We start from the raw sequence: 22858 nt of genomic DNA on the forward strand, positions 1-22858 counted from the left end.
CTCAGACCTTGATTTATAGTCTCAATGAGTCTGTTACATGTGGTGGTGAATAAAGAAGTAGCTACGCTTTAAATCTCTCTCACTTTATTTGACCTTCAATGTCCAATTAAATATCTATATTTAAACAGTGCATTAGTCAGAGAAAATAAAGCATTCACCTGTTTATTTTCCTCTACCAGAGGCAGACAGGCTTTGTATTTATTTATTTTTATATTTTTTTTTTGGATCATCTTGAAAATGTCGAATCAAAACTTTGAAATAAAAAAATTTAAAAAAAGCAACAGCACCCCCTGCTGGATGAACTAGCATCAAACAATGATGATATTCTTAATCAAGTTTGTGAGCTTTCTTGTGCATATTCACTCTGTTTAAATATGAACTAAACATTGACAACTGAGTGTTAACAAGCTGAAACAGTTTAAAATCCCCACAAAATATTATTTAAAATGTTAATTAAAAATAAAAACATAAACATTTAGGAGGTGCTTCAAGGGCCACATTATCAGAATTCATGTCAGCATTTGGAATAATGACCAACAGTAGATAAAAGCAAATAAATAATTTTCCTGTTATTTTGTGTATTTTGGAGTCATTTGAATTTTTGGTTGTAATTTTGTGAATTTTGAAGTATTTTTGGCGTCCATTAATATTTCTACAAATTTTGCTATTTTGGGTAGTTTCGTTGCTATATTGTTTTTGTGCATTTCGGTTGTCAATTTTGTATTTTGTATTTTCTTCATTTATATATATTTTTGTGGTTGGTATGTGCATTTTTTATTGTCATTTTGTGTGTTTTTTATTCTCATTGTGTGTTTTGTTCATTTCGTGTATTTTTGGAGTCACATTGTGTGTGTTTTTAGAGTCGTTTAGAGTGTTTTCTTGTCATTTTGTGCTTTTTATTGTAACTTTGCATGTTGTTGGCGTTATTTACATTTACCTGTGCCTGAACAATAATAACTTTCATCAGACAAAATGCGTTTAATTTTAATTTGAATTTGAATTTAACTAATAAAACAAAATCCATGTCATTTTGCAGATGAACTTTACAATTTGAGTTATTTGTGAAATGATAAGACTAAACAAAAACATTCCATTTGTGGCTATTTTCACCTATTTTTGCAAACTATTCTAACATTAGCCTATTCAATGCTAGGTATAACTATTGAATCAAACAATAGATGAAGGTTTTACCACATTTGTAACACATAATATCTGTAAAAACAACGATACGTTACCATTTACGGACGTGTGTTTTCATCCAAATCCACAGCAGGTGTGACTCATCATCACTGATTAATGATCCACCTGATTCTAACCGCTACTAACTCAAAGAACATTAAAAACAACCTTTAAACATTCAATAAATTATTTTTAAAATTAAGCTTTGTTTGTTTTCTTGACATTTTTTTTAACGAGTATGAAAATTTTAGCTGATCAATATCGACTTCTTTGTGTAATTACAACCAATGACCACAGGAGGCGCTGTTTAACATGAACGACACGTATTTTTAACCCAGGAATTCTTTCGTCACCAATTTTTAAATTCGATTTAAACATACAATTATCATACTTTATTTATTTATTTTTTATCTCAAAATAAATTAATGAGCTAATTTAGACAAGAGTTACTTCTACCACTTCCTGTTTTAATTTAATCTTTTTTTTTTTTTTTTTTTTAAACATTAAATAATTTGTATTGTCATTGTTTAATTGAATAAAACATAAAAAAAGAAAGAATAAAAAGTCAAAGTCAACTCACGACTCATTATTACTTATTATTGATACAATTAATTTATTGAAACTGGTAATAAATATGTAAAAAAAAAAAAAAAAACATATAATTTCCCTACAAAAACTTGATATTTTAAAAATGTATTTACAGTATATCAACACCTGCAGATATATAAACCATATAAATTCCAAACACAAACAGCAATTGACCCAAAAATGCTTATTCTTGGCATTTGAAATTGATCCAAATGAAGTTTTTGTCTCTTTTATGGCATTTTTGGAGCAACCAAGCAGAAATTTCTCACAGCGTAGATACTTTCTCTGAGAAAAAAACAAAAAAAAAAACAACAATCAAGGCCAGTCAGATAAAGAGTCTTTTTCCTGCAAAACAAGGACACTTTTCAGTAAAAATATGTGTGTCGTGCATGCAAATGAAACCATAATGAAGACTTAATAAAGTTATTATTTGTAATGTGCATGTTGCACATCCCTTAATTCTATCTGTGCTTCTCAGTATTACTGTAAATGTTTTAGCATGAGAATAAACTCATGTTTGGACAGAAAACAAAGGCTGCAGACACACATTCCCAGAATTCTGTGTGAAAATGGCAGAAAAGCAGGTACTACAACACATCATCCTTCAAGGCCAAGCTTTTTATCTTCATATTTGGTGATAAAACAAAAAAAACAAAAACAAAAGCAAACACCTGTGAAAGTCACAGGAGAAAATACTAAGACACCATCATGTCCCATGCTGTTCTCATCCTCTGGTTCCTCACCGAGGCGGACCCCGGCCGTGGGGAGGACATCCCCAGGCCTGTTGTGTTGCTTCTGGACCTGCTTGGTCTGGATCAGCCTCCTGTTGCTCCTGTGCAGAACCATGTGGTACGTGGACCTCTGAGGGTCCACAGGATGAGCAGAGCTGCAAGGGTGACACCACAAGATTACTCTTTTTCCCACTTCAGGTGAGAAGCCTGCAGGCATTAACCCTCCATTTTAATTTTTCCTCTTCATATTTTATGACTTTTCCTAATTTGATGGGTACAATTGATTAAGCGTAAAATTATTGGGGTCAGATTGACCCCAAGGGTAAAAAGTCTTCATAAGATTTAAGGATAACTCACTCGTTTCAATGGATTTTATGCTAAAGTTTCTGTATTTGTGTTGTTTTTCAGATTTGCTAAATATTTCATTAGACTATCAATAGTGAATTTGAAGAATGTTTGCAAGTAAATCAGAAATATATAAAGTAGTATAAGTGACTGCATCAGAATAACACAATGACTGATTCATTTTTCTTCCAAAATATGTTTGTTTTTTTTACTTTTTTGGGGGAAAAATGCAGAATTTTTTCTTTTAAATGTTTGTGTTTTACATCCATGCGTTGATGAAAACGGGTGCGCATTGCCACGAATCTGACGATATGATACAATTCACAATTTGCATGTCACGGTATATCTCAATACTAAACAATACAATATGCATTGATATATCGCAAAAACAATAACTACAAAATTCATCTTTTCGAGTACAAAATGGTATGAAATACTATTTATTTGTTTTTTTTTTTTTTTTTCAACTTGCGAGAACAAGTACATGTTAACTAACTGTAATTCAAGCACAAATAACAAAAACAAGTGGTATGTACCACATGCATGTAGTATGTCTCTATGCTTGTTTGCGTAATTATCAGTTTTTTTTATTAAAAAAAAAAAAAAAAAAAAACATGATAAAAAAAATTGATTTGGGCAATTTTTGGATTAAAACGATAATCGCGCAGTCAAATATCGCGATATATTGCTGAATTGATTTGTTCTAACAGTCTTCCGAGCAATCTGTTCAGTTAAGATCAACTTATTAATGTATTTTGTGTTTTATTTCAGATTTGCTAAATATTTAATTCGACTATCAATAGTAAAAACATGTAATTTGAAGAATGTTTGAAAGTAAATTAGAAAAACAACGAAATGAATATAAGTGACTGTATCAGAATAACACAATAACAGATTTATTTTTCCAAAATATGTTTGGTGTTTTTACTTTTTTGGGGGGTAAATTGCTCAAAAAATTATGACAGATTTGCAAAATATTTCATTAGAACATCAATCGTGAAAACATGCCATTTGAAGAATATTTACAAAATATATGAAATGCTATTTATTTCAATTTTTTTAAAACTTGCGACAATGAGTAAATGGTAACTAACTATAATTTAAGTATATCAAAAACATGTGGTATGTACCGCATGCATCTATGTAAGTATCTCTCCATGCATACGTCAGAGCAATTAAATGTTATTTTTCGTTAAACATGATTTAAAAAAAAGATTTTTGGATCGATACGAAATATTGCGATATATCGCTACATAGTTGAAATTAACCTTGAAATTGAATATCTCCTCTGAGTGTCAGTGTTATGATCCAGACAAGATGTATTTCCTTCATTTGAAGGTTCTAGCCCGTGGTTGGGTGAGTCCACCCCGTCGTGCAGCACCACCCCCTATCCCCTGGTCCCCCCTCTGTGGTCTACCTGTACCAGGGGACTGTGAGCGGGCACAGGTGGACATCAGCTTCCAGGAGCTGGGCTGGGAGAACTGGATCGTCCATCCCAAGGTGCTGACTTTCTACTATTGCCATGGCAACTGTTCATCAGAGGAGGGAACCACATCCCTTCTGGGGATCATCCAGTGTTGTGCACCTGTACCAGGAACCATGAAGTCCCTGAGGATCACCACCACGTCTGACGGGGGCTTTCCTTCAACTGTGAAACTTTGCCCAACATCCCTCCTGAAGAATGTGCATGTATTTGAAGGTCAATAAAAGTACACATTCACACCTAATCTAACAGGAATCTGGAACACTGTAGCTATAAAAAAAAAAAAAAAACATACTTTATCTGCTTTGTGAATTTAAGATCTTTAAATATTCTAGAAACATAACATTTGAACGATACAAATCTTTTTCAGTTAAAAGTAATAGATTAAAAGCATCACGTTACTGTAATTGAGTTGCTTTTATGGATACTTGTACTATCAGAATATACTTGATTTAACCCCGAGGACTAATTAGAACGGCAAAGAGCGGCATATTAAAATAAAAATAAAAACACTAATAATTATACACACGCAAAAAAAAAAGAGCAAGACTACACAAATTATTAAAAATAACGAATACAAATGAATATATACACTTTTAAAAAGACTTTAGGTTCATGGCGGACCAGCTGTAGTGAAAAAAAAGTCAGATTATTTCAGCCCGATAGTAGTATATTTTTAAACCCCAGTTATTTAATAATAACTTGTACTTAAGTATGTTTTAAGATAAATAATTCATTATATTTCTACACCCAACCATTCCTGAGTACTTTTTTTTTTTTTTTAAATTATAGGACATTGTGAAACTACAAAAAATTAAATGATCATACAACAATCACATCAACTAACCGACCAATCAGATTCAAAGTGCTTAAAAGTCATTAAATACCAGGTATTTTTTTCAGATTTAGAGTTCATAAATTCATCTATATTTAGAGCCTGAGATTTTTTATTTAAATTAAACAATCTGGTGTTTTTTATTTTTAAAAATCACATTTGACAAACTTTTTATTTCATACAGATGCCTTTGTAGAAAATACTACTTAATCGAGCTACTTTTACTTGAATCTGAGGCTTTTTTTTTTTTTTTTTTTTTTTTTAAATAAATGACTTGCTTGTACTTCAGCGCAATTTCAATAAAGTAACCGTACTTCTACTTGAGTAAGATATATTAGTACTCTTTCTTTACACCTTTTAACAAATCTAGGTGAAAGTGTGGATTTTGTGCCATGGAACATTTGATCTTCCCTCCTCCTACAGGTTTTAAAACTTTGTTCTGCAGAGGGCAGTACACGACTGGAATAAGAAATACAAGCTCTAAATAAACCACCAAAACCCCATCATCTGCATTTTTTTTGTGTCACAAACTGGAAATAATACAATTTGATTCAAATATATTTATTTACTCTGACAAAATATTTTCTACAGTTACAAAAAAAAAAAAAAAACAAAACTACAAAATTTTGCAGTACAAAAGTATAAATCATTGGAAGAATACCGGAACGTCGTACCTTACAAAAAAAGTTGCAAATGTGGAAGATTATTATTGTTATTACAAGCATAAAGCATCAAACAGCTCTACAGCAATCCAAGGTTTTTGCTTCCAGCCACAGATCATAAAAACCAACTGATGGGCGGAAAAAAAGAAGGAAAGTTTGAAGCATGGAAGAAGGCGACTTGATCGGAAGTCTGGTGACAAACAAAACATGAGGATTAGAAGTGCGTGGCACACAAACGGCGTCCGTGTTTAGGCACCAAACAAATGGAGCGCTGCATGTCAAGGACGGAAAATATGTCTCACTGAAAAAGAATGTAAATTTCCGACGGATGTTATTCCGTCGGAGGTTTCCAGCTCGCCTGCTCCATGGTTTAAAAAAAAAAAAAACAACAACACTTGCTGGACCTTTGATCGGATCAGTTTAAAGAGAATAAAAAAATAGTGTGTCAAATCAGTTGGACAAATATGATTATTGGCAATTTCTTTAAACATTTCCCAAAAAATAATTCAAGCATTTTCCAGGTACACATTGTGTCTGAATACAGATACACAGGCTGTATTGTCAATGCGATGGCAGAGGTTTTGAGCCAGATAATGCCAACAGGTCTCTTCATCCAACATGACTCATCCCGCAAAAATCACGCTGGTGAACTTGCTTCAAAAAAAAAAAAAAAAAAAAAAAACAACAAAAGACTTCACCTAAGGCTGTGAACTTGTGCTGTTTAAGATTAAGACGACTAACAAGTGAGACCTTTTGGTGACATTTTGGTTAAAAAACAAAAAAAGTCTTTGAGGAAGACAAAAGTTAGACTGCACTCATCCTGGAGCCAACGGTAACCCAAAGAGGGCTTCAGACCAGCAACCCTGCAGTGCCACTAAATGGCCACTGGGGCAGAAAGAAGCAGGTAAACCAGCTGGAATTAAAGCCACAGCTTGGGTTCTGATGTCTATCAGCAAGCAGAGACTCAAGACGTGGCAGACTTTCAAGTTTAGAGTCGCGGAGATGAACACAACTTAGGTCAGCGCCCATTTTTATTGTTTTTTGGCTGACTCTTAATACTGAAAGGCACATAATTCACCCATCCACACACACACACACACACACACATATATATATATATGCATATGCTTCGGTCTCCCTCAGTGGTCTGACTGCATTCCTGTATGTGCTTCCCCCATGTGTTTAAGGCCAGTAGGAATGGGAGGACAGACGTTTGAGGCAGGAAGCACGCTCAGGCATGTATTCCTAAGGAGGAGGAGATAACACACATTATTCACCACGTACATTCACCTCACTTATCAGTGGCATATTTTGTTTTCTTAAACTGCATAAACCTAAAAGCAATAGCAAGTTGTGTGTACAGAATGATTTCAAACAAGCTGCGTTTCCATTACCCTTGGAAATGTGCAAAATATAAATAGTGCATCAAAAACTGACAATGGAAACACCTGCATTTTTTTTAAAAATCCACTCAAATATGGCTAAAACAAGGAATTTCAGACATTTCAATATTGAAATGTGTCACAAAAGCGCTATGGAAACGATTTTTTGCAAATACAAAGAACGTGACGCACATGGTCACATGACCACTTGTGTCTGAGAAAACATGGAGCGGTATGTGTAAACAGAAGAGGAGACCCAGACATTTCGTAGCATTATACATGAAAACTTAGTGCCCCATTAGACGTGAAACAACAAAGAAATGCAGTGTTATAAGGAGGTTTGGAGCGTCTCTTTTCCTGCGCCAAAGTCTCGCGGGATGAGATTTTACGGGAGTGACGAGGCTCCAAAACAACCTTTAATGGTAACACGTTCCAAGCGCAATTATACTTTGTCAACATTGAGAAATATTGCTTTCATTTTGCAAAAATCTGTAATGGAAGCCCAGCTACAGTCTCCAGTTAAAGCGTCCAAAACGGTGGGAAAATGTATCGATTCATGGCATGTCGCCATTTCTTTTTTGGTGACGATATTAGTCTGATCCCCAGAATCGATTTGTGAATTGTTTTTCATTTATTTAATTATTTCTAAAAGATTAACTAAACTCAAAAACAACTTTTTTCCCTGCTGAAAACAAATTTAATTGGGTATAAAGTAGAGTTTGACCGCCCTCTATGGGTAAAAACCCAGCTATTACACTAAAAATTTCCTATTGGCTGTAAACAGAGGCAGATGATGCATTAGGCGTTTCTTTCATCATCAACCATCACTGCTGGCCACGCCCCTCCTATAAAAACTGGCACCTGGAGGTTGGATTGAGAGAATTGTGAATAAAGAGGTATAATAAGAATTGAGTGACTCGTTAGCATAGCATTGAATGTTCTTTGGAGAGTTTATAGTATAGACTGAGTGTGTTTTGACTGCTCCAGTAGCCCCGCCCATAATACATGTATTTTTACTTTCCAGCCTAGACGCACGTTGGCCAAAACCGAGGGTGTAGTTCCTCTTTAAAGTATGTCTGCATAAGTCGTCATAGGTGAACACTACAGGTAGTGGCACTGTAAACTGACTTGTGTCGTGCATTTATTTTTGAAACTATGGCTCATTTCTAGACGTATATGATTTATTAAAAAAAATCTATTAAAATCATTCATAATTGTAACTAACTGCATAGCTCTGCTTCATCCATATCCACGCATGTGTCGGGTTTTGATCAATTGCCGAGTGTACAGGAGGTACTGATGAAGGTAAGCTACATCTGTAGCTGCCATAACTCTTGCTTTTCTTATAACCTCCATGTTACGCTACCATGAATGGTTTCCAACCCTCCCCCCCCACCCCCATTTCCCCCCAGCCAATCAGGTGGCTCTACAACTACAGGTTCATAAGTTTTGTATAGGAATTAAACGAATCTTGTCGTAGCATTTTTTGCTGATTTAACCATTAGTAGTGCAGAAAAACCAGCAGCTCCATCTCAACATTGACTTCCCAGTTCACCTTTCCTTGGATTTTTTAAAAATCCCAACATGAGTAGGGCTGCACAATTATGGCCAAAATGCTACTCGTGATTTTTCTGATCAGTATTGTAATCAAGATTATTTATCATATTAGGGGAAAAAAAATTTCTGTCTTTTTATTATTATTATGTATATAGTTTACAGTGCAATTTTAAGCTTTAAAACTGCATTATAATTTGAAAAAAACTTTAACAAATTAACCCAAGAAATTACTGTGATGGACTGACACCCTGTCCAGGTCGTACCCCCCCCCACCTAATGCCTAATCGTGATCACGATTAAACATTGATTAATTGTGCAGCCCTAATCATAAGTATTTTCTTTGACCTTATGCCACAAAGTTCCACTATGGAACGTAATACGATACCAGCCTCTAATCTCTAGCATAGGGATATTTCTGTTACTATGGTAGTTACAATTCACTTTGAACACTGTTTCTTGGGCGTCTCGATACCTTTTTCGCTGGTTTCGCCCTGCTTTTCTTGGGCAAAGTTGAGGCGGTTCTGTTCAGCAGCGCTCTGCGCCCCCGTGTTGACCTCTGGACTGCTGCTGCGTGAGGGGCTGCCTTCGTCCACCTGGTAGGCCAGGCCCAGGTGCTGCTGTGCCAGCTTCAGGTGCCTCCTCAGCCGCTCCAGCTCCCTGGACGAGTGACCCTCGTCTCCAAAGCTCTCCCTCCCAGAGTCGCCGATGGGCAAGTCCCTCAGGTCTCCTTTCAGTTTTTCTTTCTTCATGGTGGCATGGTATCCTGGGGGGGCTGTAGGCATGGCTCGGGAGGAGGGGCCATGGTGGCTACGGGAATTTAACGTGGCCCGTCTGCGGAAGGTGTCGCGGACGCCACCGATGCCCAGGTGAACAATTTCCAGAACCGTGAGCAGTAGGCAGAGGAAGGAGACGACGTACATCACCATCAGGAAGATGGTCTTCTCCGTCGGTCGGGACACGAAGCAGTCCACGGTGTGGGGGCAAGGCATGCGGGTGCACACGTACTTTGGTATCACCGCAAAGCCGTAGAGGATGTACTGCCCAAACAGGAAGGCTACTTCAAAGGCAGAACGCCACAGCAGCTGGCACACGTAGACTTTCATCAGGCCGTCACGCAGGATCCGCCTCCGACCATCGTGCTTTTTCTCAGAACCTTTAACGGTAAAAACATTAATGACAATTACAACTTGGATCAAGGAAAATAACACTTGAACTGAATTACCTGGAGTACTTTTGTCAGTTTTTTCTGGTTTGTCTGGTTCAATCTCTTCAGCTATCATTGGGTCTTCCTCTCCGTTGTCCTCGGCCTCTTCGTAGTCGCGCACCGCCCCCCGGCTGACGATCGGCATCCTCTTCTTCCGGTTCCTGATGGGCCTGTACTCACTATCATCCATGCGAGCAATTTTGTGCATCGCGAACCCCAAATACATAATTGTCGGGGTCGTGATCATGATAACCTTAACAACAAAACATCATTTTCATTCAGTCAACAACTTTACGTCATCATCAGAGCTTAGGGTCACATCTTCCTCACCTGGAAGATCCAAAACCTGACGTGCGACAGTGGTGCGAAAGCATCGTAGCACACGTTCTCACATCCAGGCTGCTGAGTGTTGCACACAAATTTACTCTGCTCATCGTAGTAGATGGTCTCGCCCCCGACCGCCGTCAGCACGATGCGGAAAATGATGAACACCGTCAGCCAGATCTTCCCCACGAAGGTGGAGTGGTTGGAAATTTCATCCAGCAGACGGGTAAGGAAACTCCAACTCATGGTGGCGAGGAGATGGTCGCGCTAAACTCAACTAAGAGCAAATCAGAGGAGAAAAAATAAATAAGAAAATCAATAAATATTCAAGTTTGGACCAATATTAAAGACACTATCCAAGCTTCTTCCTTTGACTGATGCTCATTCTTTTGGTTAGAGGCGTTGTGCTTTAATTCAATGTGTGCCAATACTGAGAACACAATGTTATACTAAATTTTATGGGAAAATTACATTTGTGTCCACAAAAATGTTAATTGTGGACACAAAATTGATCATTTTATTTTTTCCAAGCATGACGGTGTTAACCACGCTTTCAAATATTTGGAGATTGTACAACATTCTCTCTTTATAAGAGTAAAATAGGTCATTCAGTTTAGTTCCCCTCGGGGTACAGGAGCACATTGCAGGGGGTACTCGGAAAGATTTAACAATTAATTTAAAAATAATTGGGAAATATTAATGTAATTCTTTTTTAGGCTTTTTTTGGGACAAGTTCATCACAAACTAACAGTTCTATTGCTCAATAAAATACTATATTTTTTGTCATTTACAGAAACATTCATTATGCTGTTGAGGCAATTTTATCACTCTCCTGACAATAATTTTACAAAGGAGACCATATTTACTTACGATTGAAGTAATCACATAAAAGTTGCATGGTATTATTTTAAAGATAAATTCCTCTTTAAATATCACTTATTGTTTTTCATTTGTAGATTAAGCCTTAAGTGTGTTAATGATTTCCTCTAAAACAGTCGATAAGGATATCACGATGATGCGTAAGTTGATATATTGCAGGAAAAATTCCTCAACAATACATTGCAATATCTGTCTCAAAGATATATTCCTCAGTTTATTTATTGCGGTTTCGTGTCAGTTTCACAGAATTTAACAGACTGAGATGAAACACTGATGATTGACAGACCAATAATGCCTTTTGTTTAAATGTAAGTCCTCTCGAACCCATTCACCTTTTTATTTCCCTCCTTTCTCAGCTCTAAATGCCTTATTTTTACATTTCCTCCCTTAAAGTTTAGCTAACCCTTTTTTTGCGAACAAAAATGCGCTAATTGTGAAACTAAGATGACAAATGCAGAAAAATAACTTTATCCGTCGCATATTGATCGTATCGCGCGTAGAATGACGATTGCCATGGTCATTTATTGGCATCAATGGACGATTCATCGATTATGTCTCCCACCCCTAGCACCGTATATTAATGACTGATGCAGCATTATCAATAACAATTTCTTTGGAAATCTGGTTTTTAATGGTCTACTTAAAGTACTTCATGTGCATATTTTTATAGATATTTTTTTTTGTGTTGCATTAATGGGAAAAAAACCCATTTTTTTTTTTCATTTTCCCCACTTAAAGTTTAGCTTACCCTTTTTTGCGACCACAAATGCATTAATTGTGAAAATAAGATGAAATTATCAGTATCGCACTTAGAATGATGATTGGTCCTGTTATTACAGTATTAACATTTCATACTAAACAATTGCATTCTGCTTAAAACACTAATAAGTACATTTTTGCAACATTTGATGAGATTTTTGGGGAAAAGAACATCCTTGTTTTTTATGGACCTTAATGATAAAATATTAATTAAAGTTCAATCAACTTTTGTGGACTAATAAAGTGTCCACGAGCGTCAGGCGGCCAACTTTACACGTTCGTACAATGTGTTTTATAAAAAAAAAAAAAAAAGAAAGAAAGAAAGAAAAAGAAAGGATGCATGCGTAAATAGCGCATGCGAGGACTCTGGGCAAACTTAAACCACAAGCCTGAGAAATAAACAAAGCCACATGTTGTGTTTTAATCAGACACAGAGCACGCAGACCCACAGGTATCCATGTCGAAACGCCTTCACCAAATACACGGACAGAAAGCCCTGGTTCTGGTCGCCTTTTTTGGTCGTAGCCACATTCTTATAGCCTTTTTCATGCATAATTTAAAGCCATTTCATGAATGACAAAAACCCATCAACTGTAAAGGTTATTTGGCAAATTGCAGCAAGCGATGACAAGATCTCCTCAGCTCTGGTCTGAAGGTTTTCTGACGCCAAAGCAGTAAATGGACTAAAGCACGGGTCCGTGCAGCCAGGATGTTTTACATCACATCTGGCCTCAATGTCGCACAGCTTGGTCTGCTTGCCACAGATATTTTAAAAGAACATAAATTCCACCATAATTTCATTTCCCAAACAAATTTGACGCCAACGCAGAGGGCGAAAATAAAGACGGCATGAAAATCCTCCTACTCCCCGTCGTTACTTTTAGCACACAGGGTGTAACAAGGAAAACAAGCAGCATTTCATGACTCAGTGGAACAGAATCAAGCTTTTGGCCTTTACAAGCATCTGTCTTCTCGTCTCTTTAGATTAAACGCTGCGCACTCACACCCTCACTCACCAGGTTAATCATCCGTTCCTTTGCAAATCCCCTCCAACTTGGCACCTGGAAATGCTAAGAAAGTTAAATCGACTTGCCTGAGCCTGAGCTGATGGCTGTAGAAAGACTTTCTACCAAAAAAAAAGAGAAAGCAGTCCACCGGAGCCAAGAAAACACCCAGACAGTGAAAATTATGGCCTTTAAAAAGTCTTTCTGATTTAGAAAGCCATCAGTCTGTGCTCAATCCTTAAAACTAAGATCTGTCTACGATCTGAAACATGATGGAAAGTTATAAGAACAACCAACAACCAAAAATGTGTTTGATCGGATGGTCACATGACCAACATTCATGTCAGAGCATTGGAATAATGAGAAATCTGAGCATTAATGCAGGAAAGAACAGAATTTTTATAGTAATTTTGGGTTTTTCTGTCATTCTATGTATGTTTGTTGTTGTCTTGCTCGTTGTGAAGCATTTTGTACATTTTTTTTCTGTAAATTATGCGTTTTTGGAGTCAGTGTGTGTGTGTGTGTGTGCTGCCATTTTGCATTTTTGGGAGTAATTTTGGTGCATTTCTGTTGTCGTTTTGCTTTTTTGTTAGCAATGTGGGTTTGCGGAGTCACGTTTTATGTTTTTCTGTGTACTTTTGTTGTCATATTCTGTAATTTTGTATTTTTTTTGAGTAATCTTGTGTATTATTGTTTTGTTCTTTTTTGTAGTAGTTGTGTGTGTTTTTGGAGTATTTTCTCTTGTCTTTTAACACTATGTTGTAATTATTGGTATTTTCACTCTTGTTTTGTGTATTTTTCTGTTATTTTGAACATTTACTTTGGGGGCCGCATACAATTACACCGAGGGGGCGCATGTGGCCCCCGGGCCACCAGCTGCCTATGTCTGTTCTACAGGGTTGCAAACATCTGTGTGGTGACATCTGTTTTACCCTCAGCGTACAATTACAACACCCACCTATAAATGGCAGTGTTTTCACATTTGCATGTCATGAAAAATTTGGTGCCTACACTTTATTTTGAAGGCCTGCGCTTCCCACAGACACAGGTTGTACCTTAGACTTTACATGCTGCATTCACAGACACATTTAGGTAAAAGGCTACGCTAAGGCTGCGGTATTGAAGCTGTAGCTTATACTACATTCTCTGCTTGTAGACACTTCATCATTATGAACGTAAACCACGGCCGCAGAGACTCAGGCAAATATTAAAACGTCACATAGGAAATCAAGACAGCAGGTTTTCCATAGCCAGGAGCAAATATTTTTAAAATCACATGTTTAGAGTGGTTGTAAACACGTGGGTGGGATCCCAAGTGTGCCTTAAGTGGCCAAAACAAAATACACAGGTCCTTTAAATTTATTTTGAAGAGTATTTGTTCGTGAGTACTTTTATTAATAGATGGCTTTTTTTGTTTTAAGATCCTGATTTCTGTGGTTTAAAGTACTTCAAAGACATTTTTTGTTTTGTATATTTATTCACATTATTAGAAAGAACTGCTGTGTAACCCAACATGTGATTCTAAACTACACTAAATGGTGACGATGGGATGATATATCGCAAAATTACGTCACAAAGGGAATCATCGAGGGTACAAGTAGTATTATGAAACCCACACTAGATTGACACATTTTCTGATATTCCAATTGAATGAAAATGTCAAATAAAAGCATGGTTGTTTCTGCAACTGCATTTTTTGGTCTTTTTTCCCCCCCATCTATAGTATCATGTCGTGAACTTTTAATGGGTTATCATTAGGGATGTAACGATTCACTCAACTCCCGATACGATTCTCTCACAATTTATTTTACAAAACGGGACAGTAATAAAATGACTGAAAAATATTTCTTCATTTTTTTGGGGGAAAAAAAAAAAAAAAAAAAAAACTATAATGTTTTCCTTTTATTTTTTTATTGTCAAAAGAATCCCTTGATAAACTATGCAAAACAAAATGCAATTTAACTAAAATTAAATCTTGAATGAAATAAAGGAATAATACAAATGAAGAAGAAGCCTATTAATTTAAATTCTGGTTCTATAGTAAACAATGCAGAACTGCACAATAGTTATTTTTCTTTTTAAAAGTGCAACTGAAAATGTATTTTGTGTCTGAACAATTGGACTTAAAAAAAAAAAAGTCATTGCACTGATTTACTTCAGATATTTGTTTGGACCAGCAGAGGGCGCTGGTAACCCGGTGGTCGGTTTGCATGTAGATATCTTGCAGTGAAGAAGAGATGCTATGCTAGCAGACAGAGCTAATAGAAAAACGTGACTTTTACAGATATTCACGTAATACTACAGATATTTTTTGGCGCTAAAGGGGTTAGGAATCATTTATGAACATGTTTAAAAGTAGAAGGCGGCCAGAAAGAAAGTATTAGCAGATTCCGCTCGCCGCCTACACTTATGGATAGCAAAAAAGTACTGCGATTACATTTTCACAGTATCGATGTGAATCATGATGCTTATGAATCGTTTAACTGCCTTACGATTAATCATTACATCCCTAGTTATTCAATTATAAGGTGAATTGATTAAGAATATATGCATCTTAGGTGCACTTTTTAAGCATTTTTGTTTCTCACCTTGACCGCTGATAACTCCCGGTTTTTAAAAAAACAGCATTTGCATTCGTAAATGGGACAAATTGACCTTAAAAATTTGTTTTTATTGAAGCAACAGCATGATATCTATTCACTGTTTAGTTAGAACTGCATGTCAAAGGGCTATATTAGCAGCATCCTATGCAATACAACAAAAAAAAAAAACCTCAACAAACAAAAAGGATGTTCTAAATCAGCAGCACAACCATAGTGCTTTGAAAATACCCTTTAACATTTTTTTCTTCAGAAGAAGAAAAAATTTGGCGTTTTTATTACACTACTTTTCAACAATGTGTGTAGTTAACAGTGCAAAATGTAGCTTTAAATAATACTAAAAAAAAAAAAAAAAAAATTACCCAAGAATTTAAAATGTACCCAAGCCCAACAAAATAAATACATTACAAAGTGCAGAGCCTGTATTTTAAATGTAAATATTCCCGATGATCAGATTCATTTAATCGTGGCAACCAAAATCGTCATTTAATTGTGCAGCCCTACTTCATACGTATATTTGCCGAACGCAACTTGTGATCCTAAACTGTACTAAATAGATTTATTGGGTAAAATGGAATATGTCTGAGTTGTATCAGTCAACTTTCTTTAGTAAATCTGTATCATGTCAGGTTTAATATGATTATTTTTTATAAAGAAACGTGAACATTTTGACTTTGACCCAATGTGCAGGGCTAAGGTCACATTTAAGTGTCCAAACCGTGAAATTTCCCACCCTCGAGGTCCAATAAATGCTTCCAGACAAGAATGGCTGAAGAGAAAAGGTTAAAGACAAAATGCACATTGTAAAGCCACTGTTAAATGCCCCAAACAGAGACCAAACAGCAGCCCATTGCCTTACGAGGACAAACTCAAACCCAGCTGGAGTGAATGCAAACATTTCTACTTCCCCACAGCTGACCAAAGACTCCCTTTAAACAGTAGCTTATTTGCTCATGTGGGCTGTATCCAGCTCATCTGGTTTAATGGCTTTTCTGCTCCAGAACTCACTGTGTCTGCAGGAAAAAAAAGGAGGAGAAGGAGGAGAAGGAGGGAGGGAAAGATCTCAGGCTAAATATCTGGACTAAAGCGAAGAAGGAGAGTTAACATTCCTGTGTAACCAAAAGCAGAAAGCTGGATTTTTAGGGTTCAGGGAGCAGACATGATGGCACAAGCAGTCCTCTGAAGTCTGAGCACCATCCACACATGTCGATCACACACTGTGAAAACATTTCGGTTTGTTCTCATCCTGAAACAAGTCCGTGTTAGGGAAAAAAAAAAAAAAAAAAGAAGAAGAAGAAGAAGAAGAAGAAGAGAGGAGCTGTGAAGGCGTTTTGCTGACTCAGATCAGATTGTGACGTTGCAGAAGGAAAAACTGCAAGGATTTGGTGAAGAATGATAGAATTGTGGCGACTTGAGGAATAAGGAAAAAGAAGTCTGGAGATGAAATGCTCATAAAGTGGCGCAAAGGAAAATCACGGTCATGCGTAAAGTTGAGGGTGTGAGGTCATCCAAGCAGTTTAAAAATCAAACTTTTCAACCTTTCTGCTTTCAAACTCACTGACGTTTGAGACCTTCTTAAAAAAAAGAAGTTTGTTTTGCTTTAAGCACCTTCCGGATTTCATAATATTCCCCCTTGGTCTTAAAACCGGTAAAATAAAATAAAACAACTCACCGCTCTTCAGTTGCAGCTTCGACTGGTTTTTTTTTTTTTTTAAACAAGCTTTTTAGTACTTTTTAAATGTAAAAACAAACAAAAAAACAACAACAAAAAAGGCTTAAAGTTAGTTGTGTTTAGAGGCTCTTGCCACGCGCTCACCTTCTGCCTCCGGTGCGCGTGTTCTCCCCTCGCGCTTAATTGCTCGACCGGGTTTTTCTAATTAACGCACGCGCTCATCAGCCGTCAGTGAGTAGTAGTAGAAGAAGAAGAAGTAGTGGTAGTAGAAGAAGAAGAGGAGGCCATGCAGACCGCACTGACCCCCGTCCACCGGGGTCCACACTCACACACAGACACGGAGGAACGGGCTCCGGCGGCTCCCCTCCTCTTCCTCCACGTAAACTCGGCCCCCCGTTCAAAGAGGAGGCCCCTGGACCTGAAACCTGAGAGCAGCCGCTCCGACTACCGTTCCCCTCACAACGGACCATGGGAATCCTATTGTGGGTGATGCTTAAGTCCCAGTTAAAGCCAGGTTTCCACTGGGAGAGAGGAACGTCAACGGAGACGAGGATTCCACGTGGCGCATGCGCAGTGTGGCATTAAATAAGGAACAAACCCATATTTAGGGCTCATTAATGTAAAATCCCAATCATTTGATAGTCTAATAATCACTGTAGGGAGATTACAGCCTATACAACGTGTAGCTCAGGGGTGTCCAAGTCGAGGCCCACGGGCCAAATTCAGTCCACCAGAGCACCCAACTTTGGCCCCGAAGTGTCAAACTTTCAATCTGAATAATCCAAGTATTTCAATAAAGTGAAGCACAAACATATGACATTACTTAAACGTTCTTGTTTTCCAATAACTTTTCCTCATAAATGAGCAAACTTAGTTCCTATAAGAGTAAAAAAAAAATGAATCGTAGGCCTTGATTTGGATTAGCCATTTGATAAATTACTACATAGCATAATATTTGTGTAATTTCTGGTCATTTTTGTGTATTTTTCTGCCACTTTGTGTGTTTCTGGGGTTACTTCACGTAATTCTAACAAAGCTCTGGCTGATTTTTTTTTTCAGTCAATTTGTGTCTCATTGTTGTAATTTTGTGTATTTGTTGTAATGTTGTGCTTTTTTTTTTTTTTCTTGGAGTCTTTTCATGTATTTTTGTTGACGTCGTTGATGTTTTAGGCTTTATTTTATGTATTTTCCTCCACGTTTTGTGAGTCATGTCATTTTGTATTTACTTAGAGTAATTTTGTGAATTCTTTGTAGTTTTGTGCGTTTTGGAGACATTTTTGTATAGTTGTTGCCATCTTGTGTATATTTCTGTGCCTTTTCTGGTCCTTGTGTTTATTTTTCTGTCATTGTCTATGTTTTGGGGGTTATTTTATGTAATTTCTTCAATGTTTTATGTTTTTTTTTTTGTACATTTGTGTATATTTGTTGCCATTGTGTGTATTTTTTTGCTCAAGATGTGTTTATCTGTCATTCGCTGTGTTTTGGGGAGTTATTGTCGGTATTTTCCTTGACGATTTGTGTGTTTTTGAGGTAATTTTATGCATTTATGTTGGCATTCTGGGTGTTTTTGGAGTCATTTGTGTATATTTGTGTTTTTTTCCTGGTCATTATCTGTATTTTTCTTTCGTTCTCTATATGTTTTGGTATTTTCCTTGACGCTTTGTGCATTTTTATAGTAACTTTACGTATTCTTAGAGTCATTTTGTTTGTTTTTTGGTCATTTTTGTGTGTTTTTGGAATAAATGAATGTATTTCTGTCCCAAAACATACACTTTGTCTGTGGGAATCAGCTTCATCCTGCCCTGATTGCTCAGCACCTTCTCTCTGCTTCTAAAATGTGATCACATCGAAGCTTGAACTCATTCACCCGCACTAAAACACTGACATGAGGGAAAGGAAAAGGCTCATTTTTTGGGGGGTGGGATGGTGGGGGTAGGGTGGAGAGGGAAAAAAGCCCCCCCAAAAAAAACCAAAAAAAAAACCACGAGGGTATTAGGAGTTTTTGCAAGATCTTGGCATGAAAATTCCAATAAATGTGAGCTGGTAAAGCATTAAAAGCAACACAGTGGGCACACAAAAACACACGGACGGAGCAGTTTTGGACAATAATATGAGGGGGCTCAGGTGTACCGCTCTTAGGGCTCAAAATTCTTTCCTGCACTCCTGTGGAGAATATATTAACTACTAAGTTAACCGTGCTCACATGGGGCCCACCTACCCACTCTTTGTGCTGAATGTACACATGCTGTGGTTGTGTTTTAGTGTCAGTCTCGATTGCCTATTTCCTCCCCCCCCAAAAAAACATAAAACCTAGTCACATAAGTGTGCAGCATGCATGGGATTATTATGACCCATCAATCCTGACTTCATTAATCTCACCACGCTGTGAAGCCAAAAAACAAACAAAAGGAGTCAATATTTGATCGCTGAGGGGTGATTTTTGAAAAAGATAGAGCAAAATCAAGTTGAAAACCAAGTGTGAAGGAGTTAACATTTACAGAAGGTTCAACAGAAAACAGCTTCCACATGGAGTAAGATAATAAAAAGGAGAAAATGCGCTGCTTATTATGGGCAAGCGAGAGTGAGCGAACTGGTGCCAGATGTCATTTCAGTGCCATAAATTGAAATAATGATGTACAGTAAACTTTATGCGTTATGTGCCTCCTTTTTGTGGCTTCAATGAAAGATATCAAAGGAATCAAAGCTGCTCTCTTGAAAAAAAAAAAAAACAATAAGCTTGAAAAGGAAGAAATGAATGTTTGGTGATGGAGATGTTATAAATATGGCTCCACAGAATCCACTAAATGCCATTTTGTTTACAGTCGTCTATGACACAGACCACAGCGGGGGCCACAAATACTGTATGTGATTGATCGGAGGGTCACACGATCAACATTCATGTCAGCATTAGAATAATCTGAGCATTAATACAGAAGAAAATGTACATTTATCTGACATTTTTGTTGCTGTGTTGTGTTTTTGTAGTCATTTTGTGTGTCTTTTTTGTTTTTGTAGTAACTTTTGCGTATTTTTGTTGATATTTACTAAAATTATTCAGATGTTTTTTGTGTATAATTAGTCTTTTTATTGTTTTGTGTGTGGAGAATTTTACTATGTTGTTTTTGTCATTTTTGTGTATTTTCTTTTTTAATGTTTAGTATATTTGTTCAGATGTTTTTTGTCCATAATTTTTTTCATTTCGTGCATTTTTGTCATCATTTTGTCATTTGTTGTTGTTTTGAGTATTTTTGTGTATTTTCATTGTCATTTTAATGTATTTTTTCCTCATGCATTTTTATCTTTTGGTCTTTTTTTATTTTTCTTGTGTCTGTTTGGAGACTTTCTGTGTTTTTTGTTGTCGTTATGTATATTTTTCTGTTGTTTTTAGCCGTCTTGTGTGCTTTTTCCTTTAATTTAGGGAGTTTTTGAGCTCATTTTGTGCGAATTACCTCGCAAATTAGACTGTGGGCCGCATGTGGCCCCTGAGCAGCCAGTTGAGAGGCATTTGGTCTACGATTGTTGCTTGAGTAAATATTACAATGACGAACCAGCATCTTAAATAGCAATAATTCCACAAATCAAAGCCTTTCAAAGGCTACGAAGTGAGGCTAGTTCAGGTCGTGGGTGAGTAGTCCCCAGTCATTTAGTTCCATGAATGAGAATCTTTTCTCGTCATGACATGTGGCTGAAATCGAGGGTCACTCAGGTCTTGGACCAACATGTGCAAAGCATGTGTAAATTACCAGGGGTTGAGGAAAGCGTTTCGTGCTAGTTAACATACTTTTCCACACAGTTGAGGGTGGACACTTTGCCTCACAGGGAAGGGATTAGAAATTTGGCATAAAGCGGAAAAAAAAAGAACACAGTGTAACCACAAAGCAATGTGTTTGATCCAAGGACCAAGGAGCCCGACCGGCTTCTGCCATCGTCTGAAGACTACAGCAACAAAAAGAAATGACATGCATGAAAATCAATGAGAATTAGGCCATACCTTTAGCTATAAGCTCAAAGCAGTGCCATATCAAAGGATTGACGTTTGAAGTGAGAGATCAAAGGCCGGGGTCAGAAGTTGTGGCGGTAATCTGCGTCACATGTTGCTTAACACAGTTTAGTTAAATGTGTGGCTGATTAAAAAAAAAAACTGGAGCCTAAGCTGAAACAACACACTTTGTCGTGTTTTTTTGTTCTTCCCAAAAGTGCGAGAATATTTAAAGCCTCTGAGTAACAATAACAAGACTAATTACAAAAATTGCCAATATATTGATTTATTTGTTAAGTTAAGTTCACGACACAAAATCCAATCAGAACAAAGTTTCTTTTTTGGACGATATTCTTTTTGGTGTTGAAAGGAGGGACAAGTCGGTAAGTGAGCCAATAGGAAATTAGCTGATTGTGTTTATCGACATATTGATCACTAAATCTGTGTGTATTTACAAATATTAATACCGTCTCAGGGTGTAGGAAAAACCATTATTCAGCGTTACATTGCAATATTTCACAGCACGATTATAGTATCAATCCAAAAAATGTCCAAATCAATTATTCTAATCATGTTTTTAGCGCAATTCATTTGTTTTTGTTTTGTTCGCTAACATTTGCATAGCATGTAAACGCCTGGTGACTTGGTGTCAGTAAATGCACCATCAGACCTTTTTAAACTCACTCACTCCTCAAAGTTAAACTTTTTTGAAAAATGTAATTTGACAGTTTGATAAACATATCACTTGTTTTTGTTCTTGAATTACAGTTAGTTACCATTTACTTGTTCTCACAAGTTCAAAAAAATAAAAAAAAATTCTATTTCATACCAACATGTTCTTGTAAAGGTGAGTGTTGTAATTACTAATAATGCAATATATTGTGATGCATATTGTATTTCTTAGTATCGGGATATACATCGTATCGAGACATGCACATCGCGAATCATATCATCATCCCATGAGGTTGATCAATGGTAAATTAATCATTAAAACGATATATAAAATCTTATATTATATATATTTTAAGTCCACTAAAATCCTAATGTCATTTAGTCGACTCAAACTAGACTATACAAGCAAAATAGTTCTGAGAACTACGTTTTCACTAAAATAAGTTGCATTAATTTGCGGTGAAGAAAAAAATTAGATTCAAGACACAAACACTCATTTTATTTATTTACTTATATACAGAGAACATACAGTGATATAAAAATAACTGACAAGAAGATGCAAAGAGGGAATAAATAAGGCTAATCTTTAGAGTCCATTGAGTTTTTGACACGTCACATGATGTTAGCCTCACGTTGAATGCGTGACAACAAATCTCCAATCTTAAGGAATTTCCGAGTGGGGGTGGGGGTAAGTCGACTTGAAATCCCCAGACAAAACATGTCCCCCTTTTCCTCTTGAAGTCGGACAATTTGATTTGAGAGTGAGCAGATGTGTGTGGTGGTGGGTGGAGTCGAACAGGAAAACATGGCATCCAGAAAAGAAACTAGGCACAGGATGGTATCTGCAGGAAGAATTACGCAACCGCTGCTTTCACCGGCTTGTGTACCACATGAATGAGCGCGATCACGTCCAACACCTCGGCAGCAGAAGGCCAAACGGGAAGCAGGACAATCAAGACACACACAGAGAGAAAGAGAGAGAGGAGTGTGTGGCTGTTTCCTT

The 22858-nt window shown here is 36.8% G+C and overlaps 2 protein-coding genes across 5 annotated transcripts; one reads left to right on the forward strand and one right to left on the reverse strand.

The window, feature by feature from the left end:
• The first annotated feature begins 2266 nt into the window (after window positions 1-2266).
• Window positions 2267-4540, forward strand: inha (inhibin subunit alpha). The gene is given in 4 exon segments (XM_028472612.1): window positions 2267-2351; window positions 2468-2616; window positions 4182-4479; window positions 4482-4540. Coding segments are annotated over 4 exon segments (591 nt in total).
• Window positions 4541-5817: 1277 nt separating this feature from the next.
• Window positions 5818-17736, reverse strand: LOC114476349 (gap junction gamma-1 protein-like). 4 transcript variants are annotated; one of them, XM_028467790.1, is made up of 5 exons: window positions 17534-17736; window positions 10297-10567; window positions 9985-10219; window positions 9235-9915; window positions 5818-7068 (listed from the first exon to the last, which is right to left on the reverse strand). In XM_028467790.1, the coding sequence occupies exons 2-5, from the start codon at window positions 10534-10536 to the stop codon at window positions 7055-7057; spliced, it is 1170 nt and encodes a 389-aa protein (XP_028323591.1). In that variant the 5' UTR covers window positions 10537-10567; window positions 17534-17736; the 3' UTR covers window positions 5818-7054. The 4 variants fall into 4 exon arrangements, with proteins under 4 accessions (XP_028323591.1, XP_028323584.1, XP_028323599.1 ...); XM_028467783.1 differs by having other exon boundaries at window positions 17349-17736; XM_028467798.1 differs by lacking the exon at window positions 17534-17736 and adding an exon at window positions 17205-17225.
• Window positions 17737-22858: the final 5122 nt, after the last annotated feature.

The sequence above is a fragment of the Gouania willdenowi genome, chromosome 2, assembly GCF_900634775.1.
Source record: "Gouania willdenowi chromosome 2, fGouWil2.1, whole genome shotgun sequence".
NCBI classification, from domain to species: domain Eukaryota; kingdom Metazoa; phylum Chordata; class Actinopteri; order Blenniiformes; family Gobiesocidae; genus Gouania; species Gouania willdenowi.